The following is a 14,418-nucleotide window of genomic DNA, read 5'->3' as shown; positions in this document are numbered from 1 at the left end:
TTTGGTGCAGAAATATCAGTGGAGGAATGCCTTTATTTAGTTTTCAATCGACACAGTGGGTCGGGGGTGGGAGGCAAAAAAAGAGTAAGTTTTTAGGTAGGGTCACATTTTCTTTGAATATGTGCTTTTTGGGTAGGTTTAATCTGTGTTTTAGATAGCTGTCTCCCTGAGCTTTTGAATCCTCCAGATGGCCTGCACAGACCTGAGTAGCCATAGAGGCAGAACCTTTGTGTTGTCTTAGGAATCATTCAGTTAGGGACAAGTTTTTGAAAATACCTCTCCTCCTTTACGTGCCAGGCTCTCTCACAGCCTTGTTTCTCCTGTTGGCAAATTGAGTCATTCTTCTCAAGTTGTCCCAGCATCCTTTGCTCCCCTCCTTCATTCTGCATGGAATTCTGTTACAACTCATATTGCCTTGCCCTGTAGAGGTTTTCGTGCCCATATGCCCAGCTAGACGGAGTCTCTTAAACACGATATTCAAGTGTTTGGTAGCACTTTGTTTGGTAGCTCTGTTCTGTTCAGTAGCTCCACATTAGCACGTGGGGCTAATGTGTATTAGGGGCTCAGTATGTGGTTCAAACAGAGTATCATCCTGAGAACAGGATCCTGTTTAAATTCATTTGAGAATGGGAGAAAAATCTTTGCTCCCAAGAATCACAAGAATGTCTGGTGAGGTGATTGCTAGTCTGGAGAGTCTTAGAAAAAGCCAGTAACAGACATTGGGATCTTAGCCAAAGAATGTGAACTTGGGCTCCTTCATTTTGACTTTATTTGTGCTCTGATGAGGTCTTCTTTTGCATCAAGTCCGTAGGGGGATATTACTTGAAGGACAGGTTTTCCAATAGAAAATCTAGGGAAATATTTTCAGTTTCTAAACAACTTTGTTAGTCTACAAATAAAGCTTTGAAACAGATGGTTTCTTTACCTCATAAGAAATGGTCTAGAATCCAGTGTAGGAAAAGGTAAGAAGTTCAGAGAAGATGTTAACCTAGAAACCATGGGCTAGTGGGCCTTGGGAGCTTGGAGATACTTGTGCAGGCAACCTTGGAGCCTTGGGACAATATTTGTGATAGGGATCCCAGGGCCAAGATAGGAGGGAAGGAGGATTGAGCCTTCCTGCTAATAAGCAAATAGGGTCCTGGGACTCAGGAAATAGAGTTAAGATGTGTTTGAATAACTCTATAGGGGGAAAAAAATCAATTTCTGTGGCTTAAAGTTTTCTATTGTTGATATCACTGTTTCCTATCTAGATGTAAAAAATTATGTAGACATTTTTATAATTACATGTTTTAGTCAGCCTTTGTGTGGTAATAGCTCTGAAAATTCAAAGGTTTGCAACGGAATTAATTTCTAGGTCACGGTATGTGCCAGTTGCTGTGAGTCAGTTGCTACAGCTCTTGTCCACCAGGATTCCATTCTGAAGGCGCAGCCCCCCTTGGGACAGCCCCCGTTGGAACAGGAGAGCTGGTGACAAGGTTGCAGTGTCTGCTCCCATCTGGTGTGTGTGTCATATTCACTCGCATGCCATTGGGCGGAGCAAGTCACATTGCCCAGTCAAAAGGCGGAGGGGTGGGGGGTGTGCCCCCCTGTGCATGGTCACTTGGCAATAGTAAGAATGTATAATCCCCTTAAAGGAAGGAAGTTAACAACTGCAAATGATAATGCCATCCCCCATATAGTTTGTGTCCTTTCCTTGGTCACTGAATATTATTTAGTTGCATCGATACAGACCGATCATTTTCAAATGTTCTAAGTACATTTTCTCCCTATTATGTGTATTTCAATTTTAGATAACTTGGAGGGATAATTAGGGAAACTGACCTCTCTCCAGGGAGTGATGTGGTGCATCACTGTGTGTTTTCAAGTGTTCTTGAGTATGTCAGTGCTGGGCGCGCTGCTGTCTATGTGTCTTTGCATTAGCTGGAGTCGTCCGCAGTCTGAGCGATGGGGTGGTATTAGGTATCAGGATCTTGTTTCTGAACTTACTGTGTCACATTGTTTGCTGCTTTTCAAAAAAAAAAAAAAAAACTATTGAGATCTAATTCACCTATCCTAAAAATCACCATTTTATAGAAAACTTTAAGCCACAGAAACTGATCTTCTTTTCCCCCCTGTAGAGTTATTCAAAAACATCTTAACTATACAGTTGAGTGGTTTTAGTATATTCACATAACCGTGCACACATCATTATTGTCTCATTCCAGAATATTTTTGTCACCCCAAAAAAAAGCCCCATACCCCTTGAGCAGCCACTCCCTGTTCTCCCTTCCCTCAAGTCCCTGGCAACCAAAAATCTCTTTTGTGTCTCTGGATTTGCCTCTTCTAGACATTTCCTATCAATGGAATGATACATGTGGTCTGTGCTGCCTGACTTCTTTCACATAATGTTTTCAAGGTTCACTGTTGATGTTTTCTGATGTAAACCCTTTAAAATATTTAGGAACTTTACTTGTGTGTTGTGTGCCTCTCCCCCCCCCCACATCCTCTTCAGAAGTCTCGTCATATCTAGCCTGGTTCCTGGAAAAGTCTGCCATGGGAGTCGTATTGGTTTTATTAAAATTTAAAAAATTCCAGTGAAGTTAGCATACAATGTTCTGTTAGTTTCAGGTGTACACTACAGTGATTACTTGGTGCTCATCACATTTAGTGCACTCTTGATCCCCTTCATCTGTATCACCCACCCACCCACCTTTCCCTCTGGTAACCATCAGTTTGTTCTTTGTAATTAAGAGTTTGGTTTTGGGGGTGCCTGGGTGGCTCAGTGGGTTAAGCCTCTGCCTTCGGCTCAGGTCATGATCTCAGGGTCCTGGCATCGAGCCCCACATCAGGCTCTCTCTGCTCAGCAGGGAGCCTGCTTCCCACCTCTCTCTCTCTCTGCCTGCTGCTCTGCCTACTTTGTGATCTCTCCCTCTGTCAAAAAAAAAAAAAAAAAAGAGTCTGGTTTTTGTGTGTCTCTCCTCTTATTTGCTCATTTGTTTTGTTTCTTAAATTCCACATAGGAGTGCAACCATATGGTAGCTGTCTTTTTCTGACCGACTTATTTCATTCAGCATTATACCTTCCGAATCCATCCATGTTGTTGCAGATGGCAAGATCTCATTCTTTCTCATGGCTGAGTAGTATTTCCATTGTATATGTCTACCACATCTTCTGTATCCATTCATCTATAGGTGGACCCTGGGGTTGCTTCCGTATCTGGGCTATTATAGATAATGCTGCTATAAACATTGGGGTGCACATAACTTTGTGAATTAGTGTTTTCATACTCTCTGGGTAAATATTCAGTAGTGGAATTACTGGGTCATATGGTGATTCTGTTTTTAATTTTTGGGGACCCTCCGTACTACTTTGCATGGTGGCTGTGCCAATTTGCATTCCCATCAACAGTGCACAGGGTTCCTTTCTCCACATCCTTGCCAACACTTGTCGGTTCTTCCGTTTTTTTAGTTTAGCCACTCTTTTTTTTTTTTTTTAAGATTTTATTGATCTGCTTGACAGAGAGCACAAGCAGGGAGAGCAGCAGGTAGAGGTGGAGGGAGAAGCAGGCTCCCAGCTGAGCAAGGAGCCCTGAGATTGTGACCTAAGCCAAGGGCAGATGCCCAACCGACTGAGCCACCCAGGCACCCCAAGTTTAACCATTCTGACAGGTATGAAGTGATTATTTCATTATGGTTTTGAATTGCATTTCCCTGATGATTAATGATGGTAAATTATCTTTTCACACATCTGTCGACCATGTGTATGTCTTCTGACCATGTGTATGTCTTCCGTCTGTTCATGTCTTCTGCCCATTTTTATTTTGGATTATTATTATTATTATTATTATATTTGGTGTTGACTTGTATAAGTTCCTTGTATATTTTGGATATTAACCCCTTATCAGATATATCATTTCCAACTATCTTCTCCCATTTGGTGGGTTATCTTTTTGTTTTGTTGATGTTTTCTTTTGCTGTGCAAAGTGTTTTTATTTTGGTGTAGTCCCAGTAGTTTAGTTTTGCTTTTGTTTCCCTTGCCAAAGGAGACCTTTCTATAAATTGTTTCTATGACTGATGTTAAAGAGATTACTGCCTATGTTTTCTTCTAGGAAATTCATGGTTTTGGAAATTCTTCTAGGAAATTCATCTTGAGTTTATTTTTGTGTATTATATAAGAAATTGGTCCGGTTTTGTTCTTTTGCATGTAGCTCTCCAGTTCTTCCAAACCATTTGTTGAAGAGACTGTCTATTTCCTGTTGCATATTCTTGCCTCCCTGGTCATAGATTAATTGACCATATAATCATGGGTTTATTTCTGGGCTCTCTATTCTGATCCACCGATGTGATCTGTTTTTGTGCCAGTAACATACTGTTTTGATAACTATGGCTTTGTCATACATCTTGAAATCTGGGATCGTGATGCCTCCAGCTTTGTTCTTCAAGATAGATTTGGCTGTTTGGGGTCTTTGTGGTTCCATGCAAATTTTAGGATTATTTGTTCTAGTTCTCTGAAAAATACTGTTGGTATTTTCCTAGGAATTTCATTAAATCTATAGATTGCTTTGGGTCGTATGGGCATTTTAACAGTATTTGTTCTTCCAGTTCATGAGCATGGAATATTTTTCCATCTGTGTCCATCTTCAGTTTCTTTCATCAGTGTTTTCTAGTTTTCAGAGTACAGATCTTTTACCCCCTTGGTTAAGTTTATCCCTAGGTATTTCATTATTTTTGGTATAATTGTAAATGAGATTGTTTCCTTAATTTTTCTTTCTGAAACTTCATTATTAGTGTGTAGAAATGCAACTACAAAAAAGTTTCATTTCTTAGGAACTTTATACTTTTTTTAAAGGTTTTTTTTTTAAGATTTTATTTATTTATTTGACAGAGAAAGAGAAATCACAAGTAGGCAGAGAGGCAGGGAGAGAGGGGAGGGAAGCAGGCTCCCTGCTGAGCAGAGTGCCTGATGCGGGGCTCGATCCCGGGACGCTGAGATCATGACCTGAGCCAAAGGCAGAGTCTTAATCCACTGAGTCACCCAGGTGCACCTTTTTAAAGGTTTTTTAAAGATAATTTATTTGAGAGAGAGAGAGAGGGAGAAAGGGGGGGGGTGGGTCCCCCACAGACCCTATGCTGGGAGCCAAGCCAGGCTCTGGGAGCCAAGCCCAGTGCAGGGCTCAATCTCATAACCCTGAGATCATGACCTGAGCCAAAACCAATAGTCAGATGCTCATCCAACTGAGCACCCCCATCCCCTTAGGAGCTTTACTTTTATTTCTTAATTTTACTTAGAGATTTTTTTTTAAGATTTTATTTATTTATTTGACAGAGAGAGACTGCGAGAGAGAGGGAACACAAGCAGGGGGAGTAGGAAAGGAAGAAGCAGGCTTCCTGCTGAGCAGGGAGCCTGATGCAGGGCTTTATCCTAGGACCCTGGGATTATGACCTGAGCCAAAGGCAGACACTTAACGACTGAGCCACCCACGTGCCACTTACTTAGGGATTTTGATGGAACAGCTGATACCAATTCATTACCAACGAATGATACCAATAAGCCTTTTGGTAGTTGTACAAGGACATGATTATATCCAACAATGATTATATAATCATTTAATATGATAAGTTGCATTAATACATTTCCTAATGTTAAATTATTCTTGATTTCCTTGAACATATTTGACTTGATCCTGGTGTATTCTTTTAAAAAATTCTTTTAATATACCAATTGCTGTTATTTTTTGATAATGTTTACACTTATATCTAATTTCCTTTTCTGTCCTAATATTTGGATATCAGATATAGTTCATTCTCATAAAATGATTTAAAAGGTTTCTCTATTTTTTGTGTGTCTTTTATGTGTCTTAGAGGACGCACTTACTCCTTGGTGTTCACTGGAGCTCAGCTGTACCCACCATGGGGCTTTGCTTACTTTTCGCTAAAAGTTCTCTGACAACAGTTCTGTGGTTATTCATTTAGATTTTCTACCTTAACTAAATTTCGTTTTGGCCATGTATTTTCCTAGAAAGGCTTCTATCTCATATAGACGTCCAAGTTATTGGCATAGTTATTCTTGGCATGTCCATATAGTTTATAACCATACAAAGAAGTAAAATTTAAATATTGTTTACTCCCTCTCCCCCCACTGTCCCTTCTCTATTGACCAGCTTTCCTAAGTTACTTTATCTAACTCGTCTTTTAGGAAGCTTGTACTTTTTATTCTTTTCCATTTCCAATTTGTACTTTTAACTTTTTTATTCCCTATTCTAGTCTTGACTTTTTTTTTTTTTAAATGGGAACACAAAGTAGATGTGGCCCAAAGGGCTCTATTTCGTGGGATAAATCTTTTTCAAGTACATATATTTATCTGCTCCTGACGACTGTGCTACTTTCTTCGTGTTTGGGTCTTCTTGGGTCTGAATGGTGAGTTAACACAGGCTGGGTGTGTTTTTAGTTTTTTTTGTGTCTAATGAGGTAATGAAGGCCTACCATTTGCCTCCTATCAGAACAAGTGAACCGTTGGATCCCCTCTCTTCTCCATCATGTTAGAATTATCTTCTTAGATCTGAGGTTGAGTCAAGTGATCAGCTGACAGGTAAACTGAGTGATCTGTCAGTGGGGAAAAGAGAAGGAAAAAAGCCGGGATCCTGGTTAGTTGCTCTGGACTCTTGGCTTCACCTCTCTGGGTCTGGATGGAGTGTAGCGTGGCTTCCTCCTTGTTTCCGGTGTTCTCCCCATCTCAGGAGAGCCCGTCTCCTTCAGTTCGTAGTCTTGCCTGCCCTGTGCTTGGTGGACCCTCCCAGGGCAGCTCTCCAGCTGCCTTCACGTTCCTCTGACCTTTGACTTGCATTTGCGTCTCTCCCCTTCATGGAAAGAGGAAGCCGTGAAGGTAGGCCTCGCTCTACTAGTGGTCCTCATGTGAACTCTCTGCCTGTGCAGGGCTTCTCCTTGCCCGCAGCAGCCAGCCACACTGGTGGTCCTTCTCTGCCCCACTGCTGACCCTTCACTTACCCATCCCCCCAGAAGAAGCACTTTCAAGTTAGAGTATAGGCGAGGGCTTCAGGGCGCTTTCTGCTTCTTCGGTAACCTTGATAACCTTAAGTGACTTCAGGGACATGGGTTAAAAGATACCTCCTAGTTCTTTCCTCACTTGTGTCCCAATTAGATCCAGTAGAAAACCTTTGGAAGTTTTGATATTTGGATGGCATTCTTGCCTGGTTTCCAGTCTCGTCCGATTTCAGACATTGCTTTGCTTTTTCTCCACCGCCCCCCCCCCCCCCACTGCTCTCTCTTTTTCATTCTTTGGGTTGTTAAGTTAGTATCTGGAGAATGGAAAGAGGGAGGAAGCAAAAGTGCATGTGGCCAGCTCATGGAGTTTATCTAGGAGTCTAGATTTGTAATGTTTAAATGAGCATGTAACATTCCTATGAATGTAAACACGATCATTTCCTGGTTATTGAGCCCTTGGGATTTTTCCAGGGTTTACTCTGCATTCTTTGCTCTGTTATGAGCATCTTTGAACGGAACACTTCAGGATTTTCCCTTTGACTGTATTCTCTAAAGTGGGCTTAAGTTCAGCTTGACAGCAAAGTCAATAGTCAAGAGTGTTCTGTTCAGTTTGTATAGGACGTATTCTTCTTCAAGCATCTCCTGTGTGCTTGGCGGGGTGGTGGGGTGGGGGACAGGAAATGGAGACAAGTCAGGTACCATACGCGCTTTCTTCCCTTCAGTTTAAGGACGTCTTTTATGTCAAGCTCTTGTGAAACTAGATCATCATGTTGCCCACATTCCTCTAATATTATCAAAAAGAGAAGTTAGAGTACTTAAGCATGAATTTTTTTTTTAAAGTTTTTATTTTAGTCACCCTGTGCTCATCACAAGTGCCCTCCTTAATCCCCATCACCTGTTTTGCCCATCCCCCACCCACCTCCACTCGGGTGACCATCAGTTTGTTCTCTGTAGAGTTAAGAGTAGGTTTCTTGACCATACTGGCTCCTAATGTATACCACTTTCTTTCCATAAACCATATGTTTAATGTAATATACTTTTGCCATTGACTTACGTTAATTTAATAATCTATCTCATGACTGGCTGACTACAATGGTAGATCTTATAACTGACATTCTTTGAACCAGTGGGGGTTCTGAAGCACCTTATGTATGTGTTTCCCTTCCTAAGTAGAAAGGGGTGGGGGGGGAAGAAATTCACTTATAACTGAAACCCGCATAAGTGAGAATTGATATTTTGGAGCAATGAGGACTTTTCATTTATTTGTCAACTATGTAGTTGTAATTTCCTCAAGGGGTACTGTAGCTACTGTGAAGTCATTAAGGAAAGTGTATGTGAGGGGCGCCTGGGTGGCTCAGTGGATTAAGCCGCTGCCTTCAGCTGGGGTCATGATCTCAGTGTCCTGGGATCGAGCCCCGCATCGGGCTCTTTGCTTGGCGGGAGCCTGCTTCTCTCTCTCTCTCTCTGCCTGACTCTCCGCCTGCTTGTGATCTCTCTCTCTGTCAAATAAATAAATAAAATCTTAAAAAAAAAAAAAAGTGTATGTGAGGCACCAACTATGACTTTTTTTTTTAAAGATTTTATTTATTTATTTATTTGACAGAGATCACAAGTAGGTAGAGAGGCAGGCAGAGACAGAGGAGGAAGCAGGTTCCCTGCTGAGCAGAGAGCCTGATGTGGTACTTGATCCCAGGACCCTGAGATCATGACCTGAGCCGAAGGCAGAGGCTTAACTCACTGAGCCATCCAGGTGCCTCACCAACTATGACTCTTGATACAATTTTTTTTTTTCAGCAGCATTTATTAAGTGTCTACTCTGAACCAGCTGCATGGAGTCTAGGGGGATGCATACTTGAAGACAGGTTGATCTCCCTTTTTTTTTTTTTAAGTATGTTGGTAGTGGTATAGCACACACTCTGTTCCAGGCACTGTTCCAACTGCTTCCATACCCTAACTAACTCAATCCCATTATATCCATTTTGTAAATGAGGAAACTAGGGCATGGAGAGATTAAGAAGCTTGCAGAAGTCACACTGCTTGTAAATAGTGGAACTGGGCTTCAGAACTGCCTAGTCGTTGCTAGGCTCAGTTTCCTTGTCCTTCAGCAGACAGTTACTGGGTCCCTTCTATTGGCAAGGGGTTGAGCTGGATCATTTCTAAGACTCGGTAATTCATCAGGTACTTCCCGAGTACCTACGATGGGCCAGTGGATAGAGGAGCGAATTAGATGAAAGTCTCTGCTCTTGTCCGACCGTCAGTCAACACACATAATAAGTTTTTAGATAATGATAGTCTGTGACTAACATAAAGTCAGGGAAAGGACTGGAAAGTGATAGAGGGGTGCAGACATAGTTTTCGATTTTGTGGGCTGAGAAGGCCTCCCTGAGTCCGTGTCATTTGAACAGAAACCTGTTTGAAAAGAGAAGCTAACCACAGGGGAATGTGTGTGTGTGTGGGGGGGTGATCCAGGTAAAGTGGCAGCAAACAAGGGAGCCCTGAGGTCTAAAAGGGCCAAGCCCTGTATCCGGAGCAGGATGAGCTAGGGGAGAATGGCAGTGATGAGGTCAGGGAGAATATGAGGCCCCGTTGGCCCTCACGGGTTATGGGAGGGAGTTTGGGTTTCATTCTGAACGTGATTGGATGTCTTTGAGAGTTTTGAGCAGGGGAGTGGCATGCTTTGATTTTTCAAAGAGCTGTCTGGCTGCAGGGTGGAAGTCTGACTGTAGGGCAGCGAAAATGAAGCAGGAGGCTTTTGTGTTGCGCCAAGGATACTCGGTTCTTACATCCTGTGATTCGTGCTGGTCAGAAAGGTGCTGCCTTTCCACAGTCCCTGCTCAAGAACTTAGGTCTCTTCGTTTAGCACACCTGCTACTAGAGGACTCAGACCCCTCTCCTTTTCCTCCTATGATTCTCCTATTTTCCCTCCATGTTTACTTCTCATGGGGTCTGTATCTTGAGGGGGGGAGTCAACCTGGGGGCATAACTTGTATTAAGATCCTCAGGAAAATGTTAGCTTTCCCTGATTGGCTTTAAAATCAGAAGCTTCATATTTACCAAGAAGGATTTATGGCCAGATATTGGAGATATGGGGCGCTGTTGGGTTGGAAAAGCCACACTGAAGGCATTCAGCTTGCTGAGAACCTGAACCCGGCGCTAGAAACCTGGGTTCAGTTCTTAGCATAATGATGCCAAGCTTCACTGGGACGCGATACCTGACCTTCTGGTCTGCCTCCTTCTCCATAGAGACGTTACAGGTCTTGCTAACATCACGAGCTGCATGAGCTGTGAAGAAATGAGAACGTGGAAGCATTGTGTACACTTGTGCCATGGAAAGCCCTGCTGGCAGGGTCCAGTTTTAGGAAATTGTAGACATTTGTAGGTCATTGGCTATTTGTACATGCTTATATGTTGGCCCATGAAACACCCAATAGTAAGGGTGTGAATGTTTGCCTGGTCACACAGTCCTAGGAGGAAAGAATCCTCAGTGTGGTAAGATCTGTTTGACTGACTCTCCCCTCCCCTCCTCTCCCCTCCCCTCCCCCATCTCCTCACCTCCCGTGAACTGACTTGAGTACAAGCTAACTTCCCGCTGTCTGGTGGAGACATCTCGGACCTTTGTGTGGGCTGTTTTTGGAAAGTTGTTGGCAGAGGGCCCCAGAGCAAAGGTCGGGCGAGTTGGCTTGGATTCACAGGGAGACCTGCAGAGACAGACGGCACACACAGACAGGTGCACACCCACTCACCCACCCACACAGGTAAACAAGGCACAGTCATAGTAGTCATAGTTGTTGGGGACTCAGCGGTGTTTGTGGATGTTACATATGTAAATAAATGATTTAAAACTGTGAAAGCTGCTTCAGGGGAAGTATCTTCAAAGTTTTGAGAAGATTGACTAAATCTGTCAGGGGGCAGATGAAGGAAAGACCTGTATTCCGGGGGGGGGGGGGCATTTGAAAGATGCCAGTGAGATGCTCGGAGACCGCCATGTAAGCAAGAGGGGGTGATTTTGCCAGCAAAGGTGAGGGGTCCGAAATGGCATGGTGGGTTCTGGAACTGAAGCCATGAGAAACAAGGTTGGTAAGATCCTTTGAGGCCAAATGGAGGAAAGCTGCTGTCAGAGCCCATGGTGGCTTATCTGACTGAAGATTTTGAGTTCTTTCTTTCTCTTGTGCAATGTGCTGCCATCGCTGGAGTCTCTCTGTGGCGGGTGTTGATGACATGTCAGCAAGGGGGGCCCTGCGGTTCCTCATGCGGTCCCTTGCCCCCGAGGTCAGTGTTTCAGTATTACTTACTGAAACAAGGAGATAGGATGGTTATCACAGAGTTCCGGAGAAGAGGTCCTTTTCGGAACTACAGACACGGGGATAGGGACTGTGCGCGCCTGGTGGCGTCTCTGCCCACAGAGCGGTCAGATCAGCAGCTGCTGGACTCCGCAGTCGTGTCCACACCGAGAGCTGCTGCCATGGGCTTTGACAAGCTCCTGGGCTGAGGAGAGGTGGGGAGTGGGGTCTAGTCCCGCGAGTATCTTCTGTGAAAATGCTATCTGTTCAGTAATTACAGAAATATTTTTGATGTTGTATAAATACATATGTTATTAAATTCTCTAGTCAGTAGAAATGGAAACAAAGGAAGGTGCCTTATCTGTTTACTTACCATCATCCACCGAGTTGGGTGACATTGCCCTTGACTCCAGCCCATACTTCCCGCTGCCTTGTCACTGCCCTTTTCCCAGACGTCCCACGATCAAAGAGCTCGTGGATGGGACTGCTGGTTGACCTCTCATTTCCTCGTGTTCCCTTATCTGAGGGCTAAGTCAAATACAACCTACATACAAGAAGAGAGAATTCAAGGAAAGCATCTCCCTGCCCCCAACCTGTGATCCACTGACCAACAGGTCAAGAATGTTTCCAAGTCCTCTTCAGTGGTGTCGTGTCACTTTCTTGCCTTATTCCTGTCTTTGCCTCCTGATGAAACTGGTGACATTCAGATGCATTCACATCTACTGCAGACAAGGCTTTGTCTGTTACTAAACCTAAAAACCAAAAAACACGAGACTGAACCTTTTTTGGATATTATAGGAACATAACTTAATCAAGTGCCTTCCTCCTATGGCCTAAACAGAAAGAGCTCCATAATTTAAAAAAATGTTCCTTCTCTTTTTCTTGCATTTGTACCTCCCCCCTGCCTTTTAAAGCTTTTATATTGCAGACAGATTTACACATATACGAAAGAGGAGGGAACTGTGTCGTGAACCTGCAAGTCCCAGCTTCAGTAGTAATCAACTTTGAGGCATATTTTGTATCATTTATATCCCTGCTTACCTATCCTTCATTATTTTGAAGCAAATACCACATGTCCTATCATTTCAGCCATGAATTTTTTTTTTAAAGATTTTATTTATTTATTTGACAGAGAGAGATCACAAGTAGGCAGAGAGGCAGGAAGAGAGAGAGAGAGAGGAGGAAGCAGGCTCCCTGCTGAGCAGAGAGCCTGATGCGGGACTCGATCCCAGGATCCTGAGATCATGACCTGAGCCGAAGGCAGCGGCTTAACCCACTGAGCCACCCAGGCGCCCTCAGCCATGAATATTTTAGCATGTATTCCAAAAAGATGAAAGCTTTGTAAAACCATTGTACTTCTGTTATCATGCCTGATAATTCCTTAATATCCTCAAATAACTGATCAATATTCACATTTCCCTGAATATCACAAAACCTGTTAACACTTTATTTTAATTGGGATCCCCTACAGTCGTTGATAGATCCCCCGAATTGCGTAGCATCTCTAGGTGCTCCTCCATTTTTTTTTTCTCTCCTTGCAGTTCACTTATTGAAGAAACTGGGTCTGTGGTTCTCTTTAATTTCACACAGTGTGGCTTCTGCCATTTGCACCCTTATAGTGTGGTCTAACATCTCCCTCCCTCCTCTGTATTTCCTATGACTGTGGTATTGGGTCATAGAGATTTGTTCAGGATTCAGATCCAGTTGTTGGCAGGCATGCTTTTTAGGTGGTGGCATAAACTTCTTTCAGGAGGCATGTAATGTTTACTTGTCTCTTTGTGATGATTGATTGAATTTTTAAATGTGCCGAGTATTTAAGAGGATTCACATGTGTTACTGTTTCCCTGGGTCCAGGTGGTGGTCTTGAGAAAGGGGGAGAAAGTGGTGTGCTCCTGGCGAAGTCTGACGGTGGCGGGGGCTGGTAGGTCCTGTGTCCCTGGGCTGGGGTTCCTCCAGTGCTCGTTGGAAGATAGGTCGGCAAACTTTCAGAGTTTGTTTCCCTCGGTCCCAGAAGACCTGTTCACTCAATAAAAACTTAGCAAGGAGAGGCTCAGTTTCTTTGGATGTTGCCTTTTGTATGTAGAGGTGTTCCTTGGTTTGGCTACATGAGCTGATGTTTTGCTGATGTTCTCCCGATAATGTGTTTTCATTTAATTGTAAGGTGACTCTCTTCTTCTTTCAGGATCTCATTTTGCCCAATGGTGGCACTCCTGCAGGTACTTCGAGTCCCGCTTCTTCGTCTTCCCTTCTCAACAGACTTCAGCTTGATGATGATATCGATGGTGAGACCAGAGATCTCTTTGTCACGGTTGACGATCCCAAGAAGCATGTCTGTACGATGGAGACCTACATTACTTATAGGATCACCACCAAAGTAGGTCCCTTCATTATCTTCTGCCCCTGTGGGATGGTCTTGGTGAACTGGAGACCTGCTGTCATGATTCCTGTCTTCCTTTCTCCCTCCCTTTGTAGGACTAGGTTCACCTTCGTTCCAATGGTGGGTGTGGCTTTTTGAGAGATCAAATGCATTCAGATGAAAAGGATTTTATGTGAATTTTTTGCTTTGAAATGACAGAGAAGTTGTGACTATAGTCTTTCAAGTAGAGCATTTAATCCTGCTACCTTCACTTATTTTTGGTCATGATACTTTATAGGCTGTTAGATCACTTTATTATTGAAATTTATGAATGAATCTTTGTATCATCCTAAATGTCTGGTAGGACTATGGTTGTAATTTGGTGTAATTGGAGTGGATCATAGCGGGAGGGGTCTAAGAGAAGGATGGGAATGAAGATTGGTTGCCTTTCTGCTATGAGCCATGCGGGTAGTGGGCAGGGGGCTGAGATTGACCGGCTTAATGTTCACAGTGACCCTCAATTGTAACCTTGTAGTTACAATTTTAGAGATGAGGAAACTGAAGCAGAAACTTTAATTGTTCATGGTTACAGAGTTGGTAACCAGGATTCTAATCTTAATATTTAGGACTGTCAATCCAACATTTTTATTTTCAAACCCATACTCTTAAACCTAATTCCATTTTTAAAGGTTTTTTTAAAAGATTTTTTTAAAAAAGATTTTGTTTATTTATTTGACAGACAGAGATCACAAGTAGGCAGAGCGGCAGGCAGAGAGAGAGGGGGGAAGCAGACTCCCTGCTG

The 14,418-nt window shown here is 43.1% G+C and overlaps 1 protein-coding gene across 4 annotated transcripts in view; it reads left to right on the top strand.

Annotated features, from left to right (window-relative positions):
* Window positions 1-14,418, top strand: part of SNX30 (sorting nexin family member 30) — a 112,540-nt gene that overhangs the window by 37,961 nt on the left and 60,161 nt on the right. For all 4 annotated transcript variants that reach the window (XR_006386381.1, XR_006386380.1, XM_044265114.1 and 1 more), the window contains exon 2: window positions 13,443-13,634. Coding sequence is in view for 2 of the 4 variants with exons in the window: in XM_044265114.1 (XP_044121049.1) it covers window positions 13,443-13,634 (192 nt within the window). In the remaining 2 variants the exon portion in view is untranslated. The remainder of the gene's footprint in view (window positions 1-13,442; window positions 13,635-14,418) is intronic.

Source organism: Neovison vison, chromosome 9, assembly GCF_020171115.1.
Source record: "Neovison vison isolate M4711 chromosome 9, ASM_NN_V1, whole genome shotgun sequence".
Classification (NCBI taxonomy): Eukaryota; Metazoa; Chordata; class Mammalia; order Carnivora; family Mustelidae; genus Neogale; species Neogale vison.
This window is presented reverse-complemented; position numbering and strand designations above follow the sequence as displayed.